This window comes from Stegodyphus dumicola, chromosome 8 (assembly GCF_044657685.1).
Source record: "Stegodyphus dumicola isolate Sdum_Otavi_A_Nest chromosome 8, ASM4465768v1".
NCBI classification, from domain to species: Eukaryota; Metazoa; Arthropoda; class Arachnida; order Araneae; family Eresidae; genus Stegodyphus; species Stegodyphus dumicola.
Genome location: NC_140775.1, coordinates 20,337,391 through 20,352,460, shown reverse-complemented (window position 1 = coordinate 20,352,460; position 15,070 = coordinate 20,337,391). Strand labels below are relative to the sequence as shown.

The 15,070-nt window shown below is 33.0% G+C and overlaps 1 protein-coding gene across 1 annotated transcript in view; it reads left to right on the top strand.

The window, feature by feature from the left end:
• Window positions 1-3,192: 3,192 nt before the first annotated feature.
• The window catches only part of LOC118200764 (succinyl-CoA:acetate/propanoyl-CoA:succinate CoA transferase), a 48,800-nt gene continuing 36,922 nt past the window's right edge, over window positions 3,193-15,070 (top strand). The window contains exon 1 of the mRNA XM_035372735.2: window positions 3,193-3,461. Coding sequence (XP_035228626.1) covers window positions 3,278-3,461 — 184 coding nt within the window. The 5' untranslated portion in view covers window positions 3,193-3,277. The remainder of the gene's footprint in view (window positions 3,462-15,070) is intronic.

Genomic DNA, 15,070 nt, shown 5'->3' with positions numbered 1-15,070 from the left:
TGCTTGAAAGAACTTTGAAATATTAGTACAAACACATTAATCAATTGAATTGAAATAAATAATGGGATGTAATTTAAAAGACAGAAATAATTTAATGTAAGAGATTTAGATTTAAAAATTTGCACACACAAATGATTTATCAGATTTTATAAGGTTTTTATTTCATAAATAACTTTGATATTGAATATGGCATTTTAACCTATAAACATGAGTGGATACTGAAATATGATGAATATATAAGAATATTATAATTTTCACTAAATTTTCTTATTGAATAATAAATTCTGACAGTCCAATGCTGTAAGACTAGGGTCTAAGTTTGCATAAAAATTCCTCTGTTAAATAGAAGAATTTAATTAATTTCTGTAGCCTTTTTGTCAATACACTAAAGTTTTTTTAAACTATTACTCGTCCTCGCTTGCAATTATAACCATCATTAAATCCCTATTTTATCTAATCATTTCCTGAACATTATCATGTATATAGATTGACTTCGTCTTTGTAACTGATAATTATTTCTTGCAAATTATTCTTTTGCTGGTGAACTATTAACAACCCTTTCTATTGCTGAGTTAGGGTTAACAACCTTCGCTCTCACTACCGCCTGCCTTGTACCTGGGCTCCTTGTGCGCATGCGCGAACGTAGGTGGTGTGAATAGCCTGTTAGCTATTCGCACCGTCGGTGCGATTATCCACTGCGGATTTGTACAGCGTCTTCTGTGCGTTAGTCTTTAATTACTGCTTTTTTGTTTTGCAGTGTTATTGCTTTTATTATTTGCATTTTTATGTATTTGTTCTCTATTGATCTCAATGCCGATTGATTCACTGTGTTTTTTGCCAACATAGACTATTTTTTTTTGTAATAACTTGATTCAGATTGAATATGTAATGGATTTATATTTTTTATTTGTCAATAAATTGTATATGCATATATATATAGATAGATAGATATACACACACACCTGTTAAATAATTTAGAAGAAACGTATGTGCTAATTTTATAAAATATGCATGTGTGCTCGCATGGTCGGCTCCAGAGCCAGTGCAATCGGTGTGGTTGCACCAGGCGGCAGAATTTAGGGACGGCTAAATTTTTAAAATCTAGAGAAGTAACATAGAGTAAAATTTAGAGATGATAATATTTTTAGAATTTATTCGAAATGTTAAGCAATGGACAGCAAACTATTTTGAATTTAGAGAGGTGCAAGGCAGTAAAACATTCAGCTCTGTAGAAAAACAGTTAGCTCATTAGCTGCGACGCCACTGAAGTTCTCTTTCCTAAAACTAGCGCAGGCTTCTTCATTGATTTAAACTGAATGTAATTTTTAAATGTGTCTGAAAATTAATTTTTTTTATGTTACAAATAGTATTAAATTTGTCATAGCATAATGGTTGGTGTGCGGTAGAATTAAGTACCAATAATGTAGGCAAACTGAAACATAATCAGCAAAGTGTATCATTTCAAGTACAGTGTATTGTTTATATAGGTATAGTCTATAGCGTGTACTGTTTCATGATTAATGTTTAATGTGAATTAATGTTTTAATAGCAGTGGTGCAACTAATTTTGTATTTCAGGCTACATAAGTTAATTTCGTACAAGCTGAATTTGTTAATACATGTAGAAGCTTCTATGCATTCAGTTATGTGCTTTAAAATATGAACTGTGGGGAGACAGAAGTGAAAGTGAAAACCAAAGTTATGAAAAGTAATATGTTATAAAGTCAATACAATTCATATTTCCAGTGAATGGATTTATGTTTTTCCTCTGTAAGGATATTTGAAATATCATATGTCATATACACGATAATATTGATAAATTGATAAACTTATCTTTTATAGAACGGCTAAATTGAATGCTCTGAATGAAAGGTAATATTTGAGTTATTATATAGACAAATTGCTCTTTTAATATCAGAACTAACATACATTTTTTTTTGCTAATGGCGGTATTTACAGACAAACAAAAAACAATGAAGATTAATATACTTTTGATGCTTTTCTAGCGTGTAGGATGTATTATAAAATTTCATTAGAAACGTGGTACAATTACTTAAACGATCAGGGCAAAAATGACTTCAAGAAAGATTTTCATCATTTTCTATCATTTTTTCAGTCATTTTATTTTACTTATTAAATTTTACAGCTGTTTTAGTAGCACGTTGGATATAAATATCGAAGGTCTTCCAGTTAAATTGTTGACTTCTATAGGTGTCAGTTCATCTGCAAATCTAAAACAAAAATTCTAGTTGAAAAGAGTACTAGTTTTTTTTTTACCCAGATTGTTTGACTTCTTCTACATATGCTTGTAAATGTATAATAGCAATAAGAATGAATTAATGCCTTTCGAACTTCATTACAAATGCCATAGTCACATTATTAGCTAAATCTGTGGACATCATGTTAATTTACTGAAGAACAATCCGACAGGAATGAATAATTTTAAAATACAAATCGTCTATACTAAACACGGATGGATGGCAAGCAGAAAACCCTCCGATTTGTTTCTTCAAAACCGATACGAATCTGAGCAAAAGGAACTACAGGAGCAACCTTTGTCTTTTGACCACAACAAAATTCTTAGACATTCTCTGACAGTTGGTTCAGATTAGGAAAATTAGAATAATAAATACGAACGTATGGTAGTAATTTTAATACTAAGTAGTGTCGGAACTTAAATAATTTGGTTACCGGTTCATTCACAGGGAGTTTTTTTAAGGCAAAAAGGATAATATTCACTGATAAATAGTGGTCAAAAATCTTCAAAGGATTTTTCGCACGTAAGAATTTTACACATTGAAAAAATAAACATTACGATAAAATGATAATAATGAGTATAGCTAGCTAAACTCGGCGGTCTAAACTCGCACTAATGTTCTGCTGCACTATTTTTCTCTTTTCTTCAGTTTTAATCCACAGTGAGCTGAGAAAATGTAATATTTCTGTGCAAACGTGGAATTTTAGGACTAATAGTCTAATACTAAACTAGCGGTTTGCCAAGCTATAAACTATTTTAGAAAGAACTGTATCACACTTGCGTTAACTTTTCCCCCTCTTCTGAAAAGTCTTTCAAAAACTTCCAATAATTCGATTACGACGGCAGTATTCGCAGCTAATAATTAGAATGGCGTGTAGCCGAACCATCGAGCTTAAAATTTGAAAATAACGTAATTTTAATAGGTTCGTACAGGGGGCGTCGCTCATCACTCTTCGCTTGCGTTAATACTTCCAGTTCCATACTTTGAGTTCTGTAGTCGAAGTTTTGTTTACTTTTCGCTATGGCATCTCGTTGTTATTTTCCCCTTTTATCATCCAGACAGGTATTTAAATTTTTACGAAATCGGTCTAATGTTAATAATACCAGAAAATTCACTGAAAATCTCAGAGAACCAGCTCAACCTTTAGGAGATAAACAACCAAAATGGATGTCCGCCGAAGAAGCGGTGAAAGTTGTTAAAACCGGTAAATAAAATTTATTAAAATTTGATTTTTACATTTTTATAATAGTTTCCGTTTGTAAGAAAAACACAGGTGTAATAAAAATGAAGAATCATTGCTTAGAATAGCCAAACACCATATTGACGTATTTGAGAGTTAGCACTATTTTGAGTAACTTTTTCTCATGTTTATATTTGTATCAAATATACGTTTAAATGAACTTTTAAATAGACCGATGAGTGTTAAATTTAAAGTGTATTTAATCTTAAGTTTGAGTTAAGGAAAACACTTGACGCATTTAAAAGAAGTATGAATGTAATTTGTCTTTCTGAAATGAACCCGTATGTAATATTGCGCTGCAAGAGCTCACTTGGCTTGCTTTTATTTCATCTTGATTGTATTGATGTCTTTAATATGCGTTACATTTTATTTCTGCATTCTAAAATGTTTGTAACGAAATAAAATTTTATTTATTATAATTTTAGCTCGAATTTGTTATATATTATATTTTATCAGAATAGGAGCAATTAGATAGAAAAAAAAAATTAAAAAAAAAAAGACTTTATCACAATTCTAACAAAATAAAAATTTAAAAAAATTGTGTTTTATCCGAACTCTTTAATTATTGTGTTATTTATAAATGTGTAACAAATGTAGTGCATACTATATTCGTAAAAATTTCATTGATAAAATGTATATGAAAATTGTGATATTTTCTGATACAAAAATATATCCAGTTAAAAAAATATTTCCTGGCTTCTGTTTTTTTCCCGTTTTTCTTCTTTCTTTTTTTTAAATCCGTGTATACCTAACAAATAATGGTGATAATTTAGTAATTACTAAATTGTTCTATTCATTATTAGCATTATAATTAGATGACATAATGTAAACTTTACCAAAATGGATTTACCAGCCATGTTTAGTGTGTCACAGCTTTTAAAACATAATAAGATAGCTAGTTTTGTTCAGATGTTAAAAATCTATGCTGTTAATGTAGCAGGTACAGTAAGTATTCTTCGAATATGAAGAATTTTTTTTTTTTTTTTAAATAATATGAAGAATTTTTTTTTTAATCATAGCTATATTTTCCCATCTTTACTCTGTAGATGTTGCATATAGTATTTTTTCTAATCTGAAAGGTGAGTTATCACCATCCTCCTTCTTAATTAGCTCTTAGCTTCATTTGAATTCTAATAATTTTAAACCATATATTTATAGAAAGCTAGCTCAATACAATTAGAGAATTAAATCTTTAAAAAATTTATTTTATGTTATAGTATGGAAAGATGCTATTATTTTAATGTAAACTGAGTATAAAGAAAGTGATAAACATTTTAAATTCAGAATTAAGAACTTCTATAATTAAATCATCATTCAAATAAGATTTGGAGTATCAAATTTGAAACACAGTTATACTTAATTTATGTACATTTTTGATTAATAACTTCATCAAGTGGTTACTCTCTTACTACTACTTATTTATACTTTCAGTATACTCATATTCTATATAACAGTTAATTCTGAATAATTGATCTATAGATCATTAAGTTCTGAACAAAGAAATGATATGAGTTGAAAATTTTAAACTTTGCTTAGTTAGAAAAAAATCAAACACCATGTTTTAAGTACTCATAAATTTTAGTATTGAATCCAAAATTATCAATAATGTTTTAGTTTGAAATTAGACTGCACTGCACACTTTTTATGACTAGTAAGTGTATCTATCACCAGAGCTGTCATATTGGCATTTAAAAAAAAAAAAAAAAAAAAAAAAAACTTAAAAAATCTTTTTGTGATTAATATATCATTTAGATCGCTGCATTTTTAACTTTTCTGTGTTGGCATCAGAGAATCCATTTGTCTTTTGAATTCTGTGCCCAAGTAAAAGTATTTATATGCAATTATTTAATAACCTCCATATCCTCCCAAAAATATTTATGTGGAAATATTTTTATCTTTTAAAATAAAGCCTTTCGTATATAAATCTTTACACCATGAATCATAGTTTTAATATGCTATTAAGAGAGTATTTTTGACCTGTATTTTTAATCAAAAGAAAAATCAAGAAAAAATGTGCATCTACTGGAAATTTTGCAATGGTGTAGTCAGAGTCATGATGAATGCTTTAAAAACTCTAGTATGTTCAGAACAACAGAAAATTTTGGTACTTACCTATTATCATAACCATTTTTTTGCAGATTGGCAAATTTTACGGAATAAAAAGAACAGTTACTTTTATTGTAAAAAAAATTATATCACATACATATTCTATATTTCAACTATATATTTTTTTCCAAAAGACAATCAGTAAACCTAGTTATAAGTAGTTTTCTGTTTTTGTTGTGGCAGAAATTTCGCAGCAATCACTTTGAGAAAGAATTCAAAGCATTGTTTCTTTTATCGATTTTGCCACATTGTTTCACACACATGGTTACCCAAAGAAATGTTATATACGTGGTTGCCAGAGTTTGGGGTATTCTGAAGCTGCAGTGAGTGTTTGTAATAATACATAAGTATCAAAATTTTACATAATTACATCATTGTTGTAGATGCTTCTGTTTACTGGGGATGACACTGACTATTTAACCGAAGAGTTTGTAATTGATGAGTGCATTGAAAATATAGTGAAATCTCCGAAAGTTCATTATCCACAGTTCCTGGTAATTTTGGAATTTCATGGAGGAAAAATAATGATTTTTGGTGATGTTCAGTATCATTGTTTATCTATATTTCCAGAAAACTGTTTATTTTCAGATCTGATTAACTATGACAGGTTTCATTATATTTAAATTTGTTTAGGTTTCCCCTTTCCCCCTCAGGTTATCTGATTTTTAAATAAATATTTTAATTTGGCACATACTTCTTAAAAATTGTTTACTTTTCCTTTAATGCAGTGATTTTCAACCATTTTTGTCCCATGCACCCCTTTCACCATTGCATTCTCCTGCTTTCTAAAACTTGAAAAATACATATGCATTTATTTAAAATTAAATTATTTTTTAATGTGTTTTATAAATTAAGCAAAAAAAAGTATAGGAAATGTTGATAAACAACACTCCAAGGAGGAAGAGGCACCCAGACCTAGCTAGCTCAAGGCTGCCATACACAGTTAAGTGCCCTAACCCCTGGAGGCATACCTTCCCCTCGGTCAACCCGGTGTGGGGGGGGGTACAATTTCAGTTTCACTTGTTCTGTAAATTGAAGGCTTAGAACAGTGGTGGATGACTGGCATCTACCGAAAAGAATCACAGGAACGCATGTTAGACTTCCACCATCCCCCAGTGTTGATCAAGGGGAGTCAAACCCCCAAAGGACACCTTTCGAAATTCACCATGCAGCGCCCCCACCATCAAGGTGCAGAAAAGACAGTTACCAAATGTTCCTTGTCGAGCCAGAACCGATTCTAGTCATTGTGAAGACTGTTAATTTTACCCCAGAAATCAAGTCTATGTAGATATTGATGTAGCCAGAAAGCTGGGATTGCTGCGAGTTGACCCCGAGGGGTGGTCATCCAAACATAGTTTTATTTTAGAAATGCCAAACATTAGCACTTAAGCCATTATATCATGGGCTCTCCTGCACTTTTTAACAAAGTCATCATACCGATATCTATATGATTATCCTAACATAGTTAGCCCAGACAAACCTGGTTAGCAGCAAGGCCACGAGGAGGCCCAGGTCAGATTAGAACAGCGAAAGGCTATATATTGAACATCACTGTAACGTAACTAAGCCCACTCTCTGAAGAGCCAGACTAGACCCTGGTTCTCCTCCCATTAAATGGTTGAAAGGCCTGTGTCAGATTAGAACAGCAAGAATCTATATATTGCACATCGCTGTCCTGTAACAAAGCCCACTTTCAGAAGGGCCAGATTAGATCCTGGGTCTCCTCCCACTCAATCGTTGGTTCATAAAAATCTGATACAACCCCTCTTCAAGGGAGCTTAGCTACCCCTGCCAATATTGATAAACACAAAAACGTAAATAAGAGTAGCTTTTTATATTTGTTACCAGCAAAGTTTGAAATCCAGCATTTTATAGAATGCCTAGAATATTATATATGATGTCTAAAACTAGCCGGCAATGTATGAAACGATTCATATTTCAAACATTTCTTAGGCATTGTATAAAATGCTAAATGAGAAACCGGCAAAGTATGAAATACATCTCCAATTTAGTTTCGAATATCATGTGCATTTCAATTAATTCAGTATTCCACATATTCTGTTTCTAGTACCTTTTGTGTGTGTTTAAAGGAAACAAGTGATGCACTTGCATGCAAAAAATTCATACGTTCTGTAGCCATGCTAGTAAAGACGATGAAATGGATATTTTGTGCACCCTTTGTTTCAAAACTGACAATGCTATTGAAGGTAAAATAAATTCCGAAATCAATCTGGTTATAAACTATTTCCCACTTCTTCTTTGCGAATTAACGTGCGAGTTCCTATTCCTGACATTGACAAGGGGCCAGGTGATTTGTGCAATATATTGGCATATTTTATATTCTATATTCTATAGAATACCAGCATTTCATATTTTGCCAATAACATAGATAATAGCCTTAACAGGACCTTTTTTCATATTTTGCCGAAATAGCATTTGTCGCTGTATAGAATGCTTAGGTATTAAATACAATGCCTGGGGAAAGTATGTAATAATTCTTTTATTTCATACTTTGCCTAAAATTGTAGGCATTATATACAATGCCTAGGCATTCCATACTTTGCCAATACCATATTCATAAACTAAAACTAAATACTTAACTAGTAAATAAAAGGTGACCACATTCCCCCTCCTGAAATTAAGAAATTCTTCCCTGCTTGAGAATCTCTGGCTTAATGGATATTATAATTTTAAAATGTTTTATTAATCTGATGAAGAATAACATAATAAAATTAATAGAATCAATGGAAATAACAAAAGAGGTGTATGATTAAATTAAGATCGTAACCTGTTTTAATTATCTTATATGCCTGTTTCATTGTTTCCTTAAATTTAACTGTTTAATTAGTTATAGCCCACCAGCAGCCGAGCGGTAAAGTCGCTGAACACTGGTAGTTCGGTCTGAGGTTCAAATCCCGCGAAAGGGCAGGCTGAATGGCCTTTTTTGTGGTGTTCCCCATGTGTAATGTGTATACGAGCCAGTTTCATTTAGAAAGTCCTCCATGAAGGCATCCCTCTTCTTAGACAGATAGCCCTAGAGACTTTGCCATAATCACACATACTCACTTATTAGTTATATTTTGCTTTTGTCTATAGTAATTATTAAAATATAATATTTATTATGTTCTTTACTGCATTCTTTATTGATTAATTATTCTATATTTATAATTGTGTGCATTTTTTGTATCATATGTATTTGCTGTCATTTTTGCAAATCATTGCAGATTTCCTATTTATTTAAAAAATTAATAAATCTTAATGAAGTCTGGAAGAGAAAGTTACATAATATATAAAGAGTGTTTGCATTAAGATAGCAGAAAGTTAGAAACCAGTAATGGGCAGACTATCTGTTATTAGAAACTGTTAAAATGTTGAAATTATGTAGGGAAAAAATTGATAATTTTTAGGTGATGTTATAATTTCGCTCCAAATCTGTGTAACTTTTCAAAAAATGTTTTCCGTACATTTACTAATACAAAGAAAGACATCATTTTTAAGTATTGATAAGTTTTTAAAAACAAATTTATATTCTGCAAGGTTCTGTTCAAGTTTAAAGTTTTATTATTGTATTTAATAAAATAATTTAAAGATTGCAGATGACAGTACCAAATGGAAATACGTAATGTTTTGATTACTTTGCAAAAATGATTATGTAATGATTTCTCTAGTACTCTTGATAGTTATTTGTTATGTTGATAACGAAAGAAGATAGCTGCAGTTGCATAATTTTTAGATATTAATATAGGGCAAGCAAATGATAAAGATCTTAAAAATGCATGTAGATTGTATTTTTGAATATTTATGTATAAGTCAGTGTACTTTGAAATATTTATATCTCGTTTTTCAGCATATCAGTAATGGTTGAAACTGGGTAGCTCCAGTTGCATCCTCATACATGTCAATTTAATGTAAATGATAAGTAAATATTTTAAAATATGCATAAAAGTTATTTTTACATCAGTTATATTCAGTGTAACATTAGGGTCTGCAACTTTTCATTAAATGAGTAATGTTGAAATCCTGTAATTTGGTATTTTTTAATCCTGCCAGGTATTTTCAATAGTAAAATAATTTTAATAATATTGAATTAGTTAATATTCATTCTAAAATATATTATTTTATTCTTATAAATAGCAAAGAAAGCAGTACCAGTAATAAAATTTGTAAGTAAAACAAAGTAGTACAAAGAGCCTCAAACATTAGAAAATAACAGAAGTTAAAAAATATCTTATAAACTTCTAATAATAAAAGTAAGTAATTGCCTATTTGAAAACTGTATTATTATTAATAATTTTTGAGAGCAAAATTATGCTGAATAAAAAGAGCCTGCTGCTAGTGCATAATGTGAAGAGGTAATATAGGGTGAGAAATATAAAACTAGCTTTATATGTGCTGCTAAGTAATAAAGTATAATGTCAGGATGTGAAAACGATTAGATTAGGTTATTTGGTATTTTCCCATTATGCACCTGCCATACATTTTGGCAGTACTGTTCTAATAATATGTGTGTTTAATTATTCTCTTTTACACACACACACATACAGTCTTCAGATTTTGCTGTCATTGACTCCCGGCATGTGTTTTTCTTCTCTCTCATAGGAGTCAAAAAGTGTGGCATGTTCATAACGGTAAAGTACTGGTTATTTGGCTATGACAAAGTACATGAGGATTGTTGCTTCCTGTGCGACAATTAAAGTTATGTACAGCGCATTGTTTCTGCGCAACTTCAAAGTTATGTACAGCGCATTGTTTCTGTGCAATTTCAGTTAGTTAAGATTCGAGCTCCTAGCGTAGCATACATGTTTTGATCCCGTATGGTCAGGAATTTATCATTTTCGATTTAGATTTTTAGTTATGTTACAGTCCATGAAATAAAATTGGTTGTTGTTGTTGTAAAGTTGTCTATAGTATACAGTCTAACCAGCGACCTCAAAACAAGGGTTTTCTGTCTAAGAGAGGGATATCTTCATGGAAGACTTTCTAAAGAAAACTGTTTTGCATTCATGTTGTGCATGGGAAAAACCTTGAAAACCAGTCATGCAGCCAGCATGTTCGTTTGGGTTTGAACCCAAGACGAACTACTAGTATTCAGCAGTCTTAGCCACTGGTGCGATGAGATGTGAAAAAGCATGATTTCGCTAATAGAAAGTTATTTCATAGAAAGGTTTTTGCGAGGCAACTCGTAAAATCTTTTTTATGATCTTACTTGAAACCGTGGGCAATAAATTTTTAAAATAAAACAATAAGTTGGTATATCAAAAAAGGATTAACATGAAAAAACACTGAATTATCTAGGTTTTTTGCATTTATGGCTGTTTTGTTAATTATGACATTTTTCTTTCTCTTTGTGTGTGGGGGGGGGAGGGCCATCAGTTTAATAAATTTTATACTTGTAGTATATCTTTTGCATTTCACTGTATTGTAATTACTTGTTTTCTGATTTCTGCATATGTTCTATAATATGCTTATACTTTTAAGGATATATTGATTTAAAAGGTAATTTTTTGTAAACCCACTGGGGGAGCCTAAGACTAGAATCCCTATAAATCCTCTAAAAGTAATTTTTCTCCTTTAAGAAAAGTCTGATTTTTAAATTTCTAGTATAAAACTCACTATAGTGTATTCAATACTTATACATTATTTTGTCGACCATGAATGTTGACCACCATTGAAACATTGTTAAGCTTTCTGATTTTAAACGAAGCTCTTCTTAAAACATGGTATGAGTGCAAACTTTTGGCAGATGATTGTTCCAATTCCTGTTTATTGACCATTTCCAGTTGTTCTTTGTCCCATTCAACAATTAAGATGTTAATTCTCTAAACTAGCTGCAAATGAGCTGGAGAGCAGTCACAAATGCCACAGCCATCAAACTCTTTTTTTTTTTTTTTTTTTTTTCCCCCCACAAATGCAAGGGAAAAAAAAAAATACTCAATCGGGGTTACATCAGAAAAAAGCCTTTTAATTCCATGACACGAAGAGTAAAAATTTTTAAGACATTTTAAAGACATGCACACAAATAATAAAAAAAAAATCGTTTTTCAAAGATGAAAATTATTTTTTATTAGCTGATCTTCCTTCTGCTGTTTGGCATGTTTTCTAAGTACAGATGGAGGACAAAATAAAAGGAACACCTGTAAAATAATGGAAAACCTTTATTAATAGGGGGTTGGACTACCCTTTGACTGAAGTACAGATTGAATACGATGTGGAGTAGATGCATAAAGGTCATGGACAATATTTAAAGGAATATTAAGCCATTTCTCCTGCAGAGCGGTCTCTAATTCCGAAAGTCCGGATGGAGATGGAAATAGGGAACGAAGTTTGGGCTCCAAACATGCCCATAAATGTTCAATAATATTCAAGTCCAGAGACTGAGGAAGCCAAGCGAGATGTTCAGTTGCATCGTCATGTTCTTCGATCCATTCTTGAATACACCTAGCAGTGTGGATAAGGGCGTTGTCATCTTGAAAAAGCGGTTGCTCCCCAGGGACAACAGTCTGGAGAAAAGGATGGACAGGATCCCCTAGAATGCTTAGATAGTGATTGGATGTGATCCTTCTATGCAGAATAACAAGTGGCCCAAGACCGCGTCAAGATATCGCACCCCATACCATAATGGTGCCACCCCCATGCTTCACAGTCGGCAAGAGGCAGTCAGGATGATACACTTCTATGGGCGTTCTTTAGACATAAACGCGTCCGGTCGTCTGAAATAGCGTGAATGACGATTCATCTAACCATATTACCTATTGCCGCTGCTGTGGGGGCCAGCCTTTGTGATCTCTGCACCATTGGCGTCGCTTGAAAGCATTAGTTGCTGTCACCAAGGGTTTATGAATTGCCACTCTGCCATAAATGTTCGCAGCATGAAGTTCCCTTTTGACAGTTTTTGTTGAAACGGGGTCCTGGAGATGACTATTCATTTCGAATGTTATCTCGGACAACGATTGCTTGTGCTTTCGAGCTACTATGCGCTTCAAGACCCGTCTATCCCTATCAGCCAGCTTTGACTTTTGGCCACTATTGTGCTTTGAAGACGTCGTCTTCTACCCTCTTTCATATACGCTGTAATAACGGCTGATACCGTACTCCTTGCACACCCCACAAAGTTTGCCGTTTCTGATTGACTGATTAAATATTGCCAGAATGCAGCACGAGGCCACTTGTCCGGCTCGATAAATATTTGCCACGAAGGCGTATTAACGTTCAGCTAACCTGAAGTAGTCCGATCCATGGAGATCCAAGGAGGATCAGGAAGGTGAAAGAAGGTACCGCAAGATTCACCGGTCTTTGCTCTTTCCGTAACCGATGCTCCACTTAAACACGTGGCAGACTTCGGTTGCAGGTGGCGCGGCTGTACTGCAGGTGTGAAATACGTCATACTTTCTCACAGGTGTTCGCATTATTTTGTCCTCCATCTGTATGTACCTGCATTCTTTTTTCTTTCTGTGTTTCTTCATGTCTTTGCCTGTTTCTTTCTTCCTTTATAATGCCCATGCTGTTTTTTTTTCCTTTCCTTTTTGTTGACTTTAGTCTTGTATTTCAGTAGAAGTATGTATGAAAGCAAAAGGTTAATGATTGTGCACCTAATTTATTTTTAAAATTAAGCAATTTGTCTTTAGAGTGTGATCTATATTATTTTTTAGTTTTTATTTTAATTTATTATGTTTTCTAACAAAATAATAATGTTCGATAGCGATTGCGTTGAAGATCGTGACAGTATGCAGCTCGCTAATTTAAATACTGAATTTTCACAGACTGCGTGTGTGATTTTTTACTGCCTCATTCTTTGCTGGACTTATTTATGGGTTTAAGCGACAGAGTGATGGTTGAAGTGATAATTTTTTTACAGTCATTTTTAACAGACGATTAGGTAGATAACTTTACCAGATGACAGGGTAGATAATTTTTTTTTGTCTCTTCCCGATGAAAGCTTCCTTTTGCAGACAAGACAGACTGCAATTTAAGAATTACTACTTATTAAGTTGATAATTTTTTGTACTGAAAGGAATAAGACTTCCAATAATTGAGTTAATTTGTAATTAAAAGGACTAAATACACTCTTTTGAAAAAAAAAAAAAAAAAAAAAAAAAATCGAAGCACCAAGAAGGACTTTTGTGATCGTGACGAAATTTAGTATGCAAAAACATCTTGATCAAACATGCAAATGATCAAAGTTTCAAGGCAAATTAATAGGAATTGCGATCCTAGCGCGCATTTTTAGTGCGCAATTAGCAAAGTATAAAACCAGTAATAGAGGCGGAAAATTTATCTTTTGTTTTGTTGCTGCCATTGTAATTCCATAAAGAAGCAGCTAAAGGTGCCTTTACGACGATATCGAAGACCTTATAAACAACTTCGAACGTGGTCTCATTGTAGGATTACGTGAAGCTGAGTGGTTATACCGAGTAATAGGCCACCACCTGCAGCGTACAGACACTGCTGTGCAAAGATGTTGGCAGCAATGGTTGCTACAAGGAAATTGCCGACGAAAGGAAGGCTCTGGAAGGCCAAGGATCACAAATGCGAGGCAATATAGTATGATTGTTCGCCAGGCCGGAACCGCCCCAACGGTATCATTTTCGACTATTCAACACAACGATGACTGTAGCCACGTCTATACTCCCGTGGTACCGGTGCTTATCTCAGGCGGGATTACGCTCACAGAGGCTGTTACAAAGACAGCCGATAGGGGGCGCTAGTGAGCCCTTGAATTTAAAACTAATTTATTTACTTTTATCTTAGTTAAATGTGTAAGATGTGTGTTGTCACGTGAATTGTCCTTCGTATAATGTGTCAATAAAGGATCAAAAGCTAAGTAATTTTCAATTACTCTTCGGAACAAGAAGCATATCCAGTTTTGTTGCCTAGCGCTTGTCACTTGTCTGATCTCATCGTGCCATGAAAGAGTAAGACATGGAGGTGCAGCAAGAAACACTAGCTCATCTTAGAGATAAAATGTGGACTTTAAGAGCCAGGCAAAGAATTAAGAGTGTTACACATAAATGTCTTTTATGCCAGAAATTTCGAACGAAGCCAGTAACTCAGATTACTGCGCCACTGCCGGCTGACGGAATATCAGAAGCATATCCTTTTCAAACGGTTGGATTGGATTACTTAGAATATTAAAGATCGAGATACCATGAAGAAGACCTATGTACTGCTCTTTACCTGCGGCGCAACTAGAGCGATACATGTTTAACTCACTCTTGACTTAACCACTTAGTCATTTCTACAAGCCTTTCGAAAATTTGTTGGAAGAGACATTTGCAGTGTGATCTATAGTGATAATGCAAAGACATTCCACAAGGCAAACCGAGAACTGAATTTGCTATGGAAAATAATGAGAGAGGAAGAAGTGCAAAATTTATTTGAAAAGTTATCTATCAAATGGAAATTTATCGTCGAAAGAGCCGCCTGGTGGGGTGGTTTTGGGGAACGCTTAGTGAGGTCAGTTAAGATGT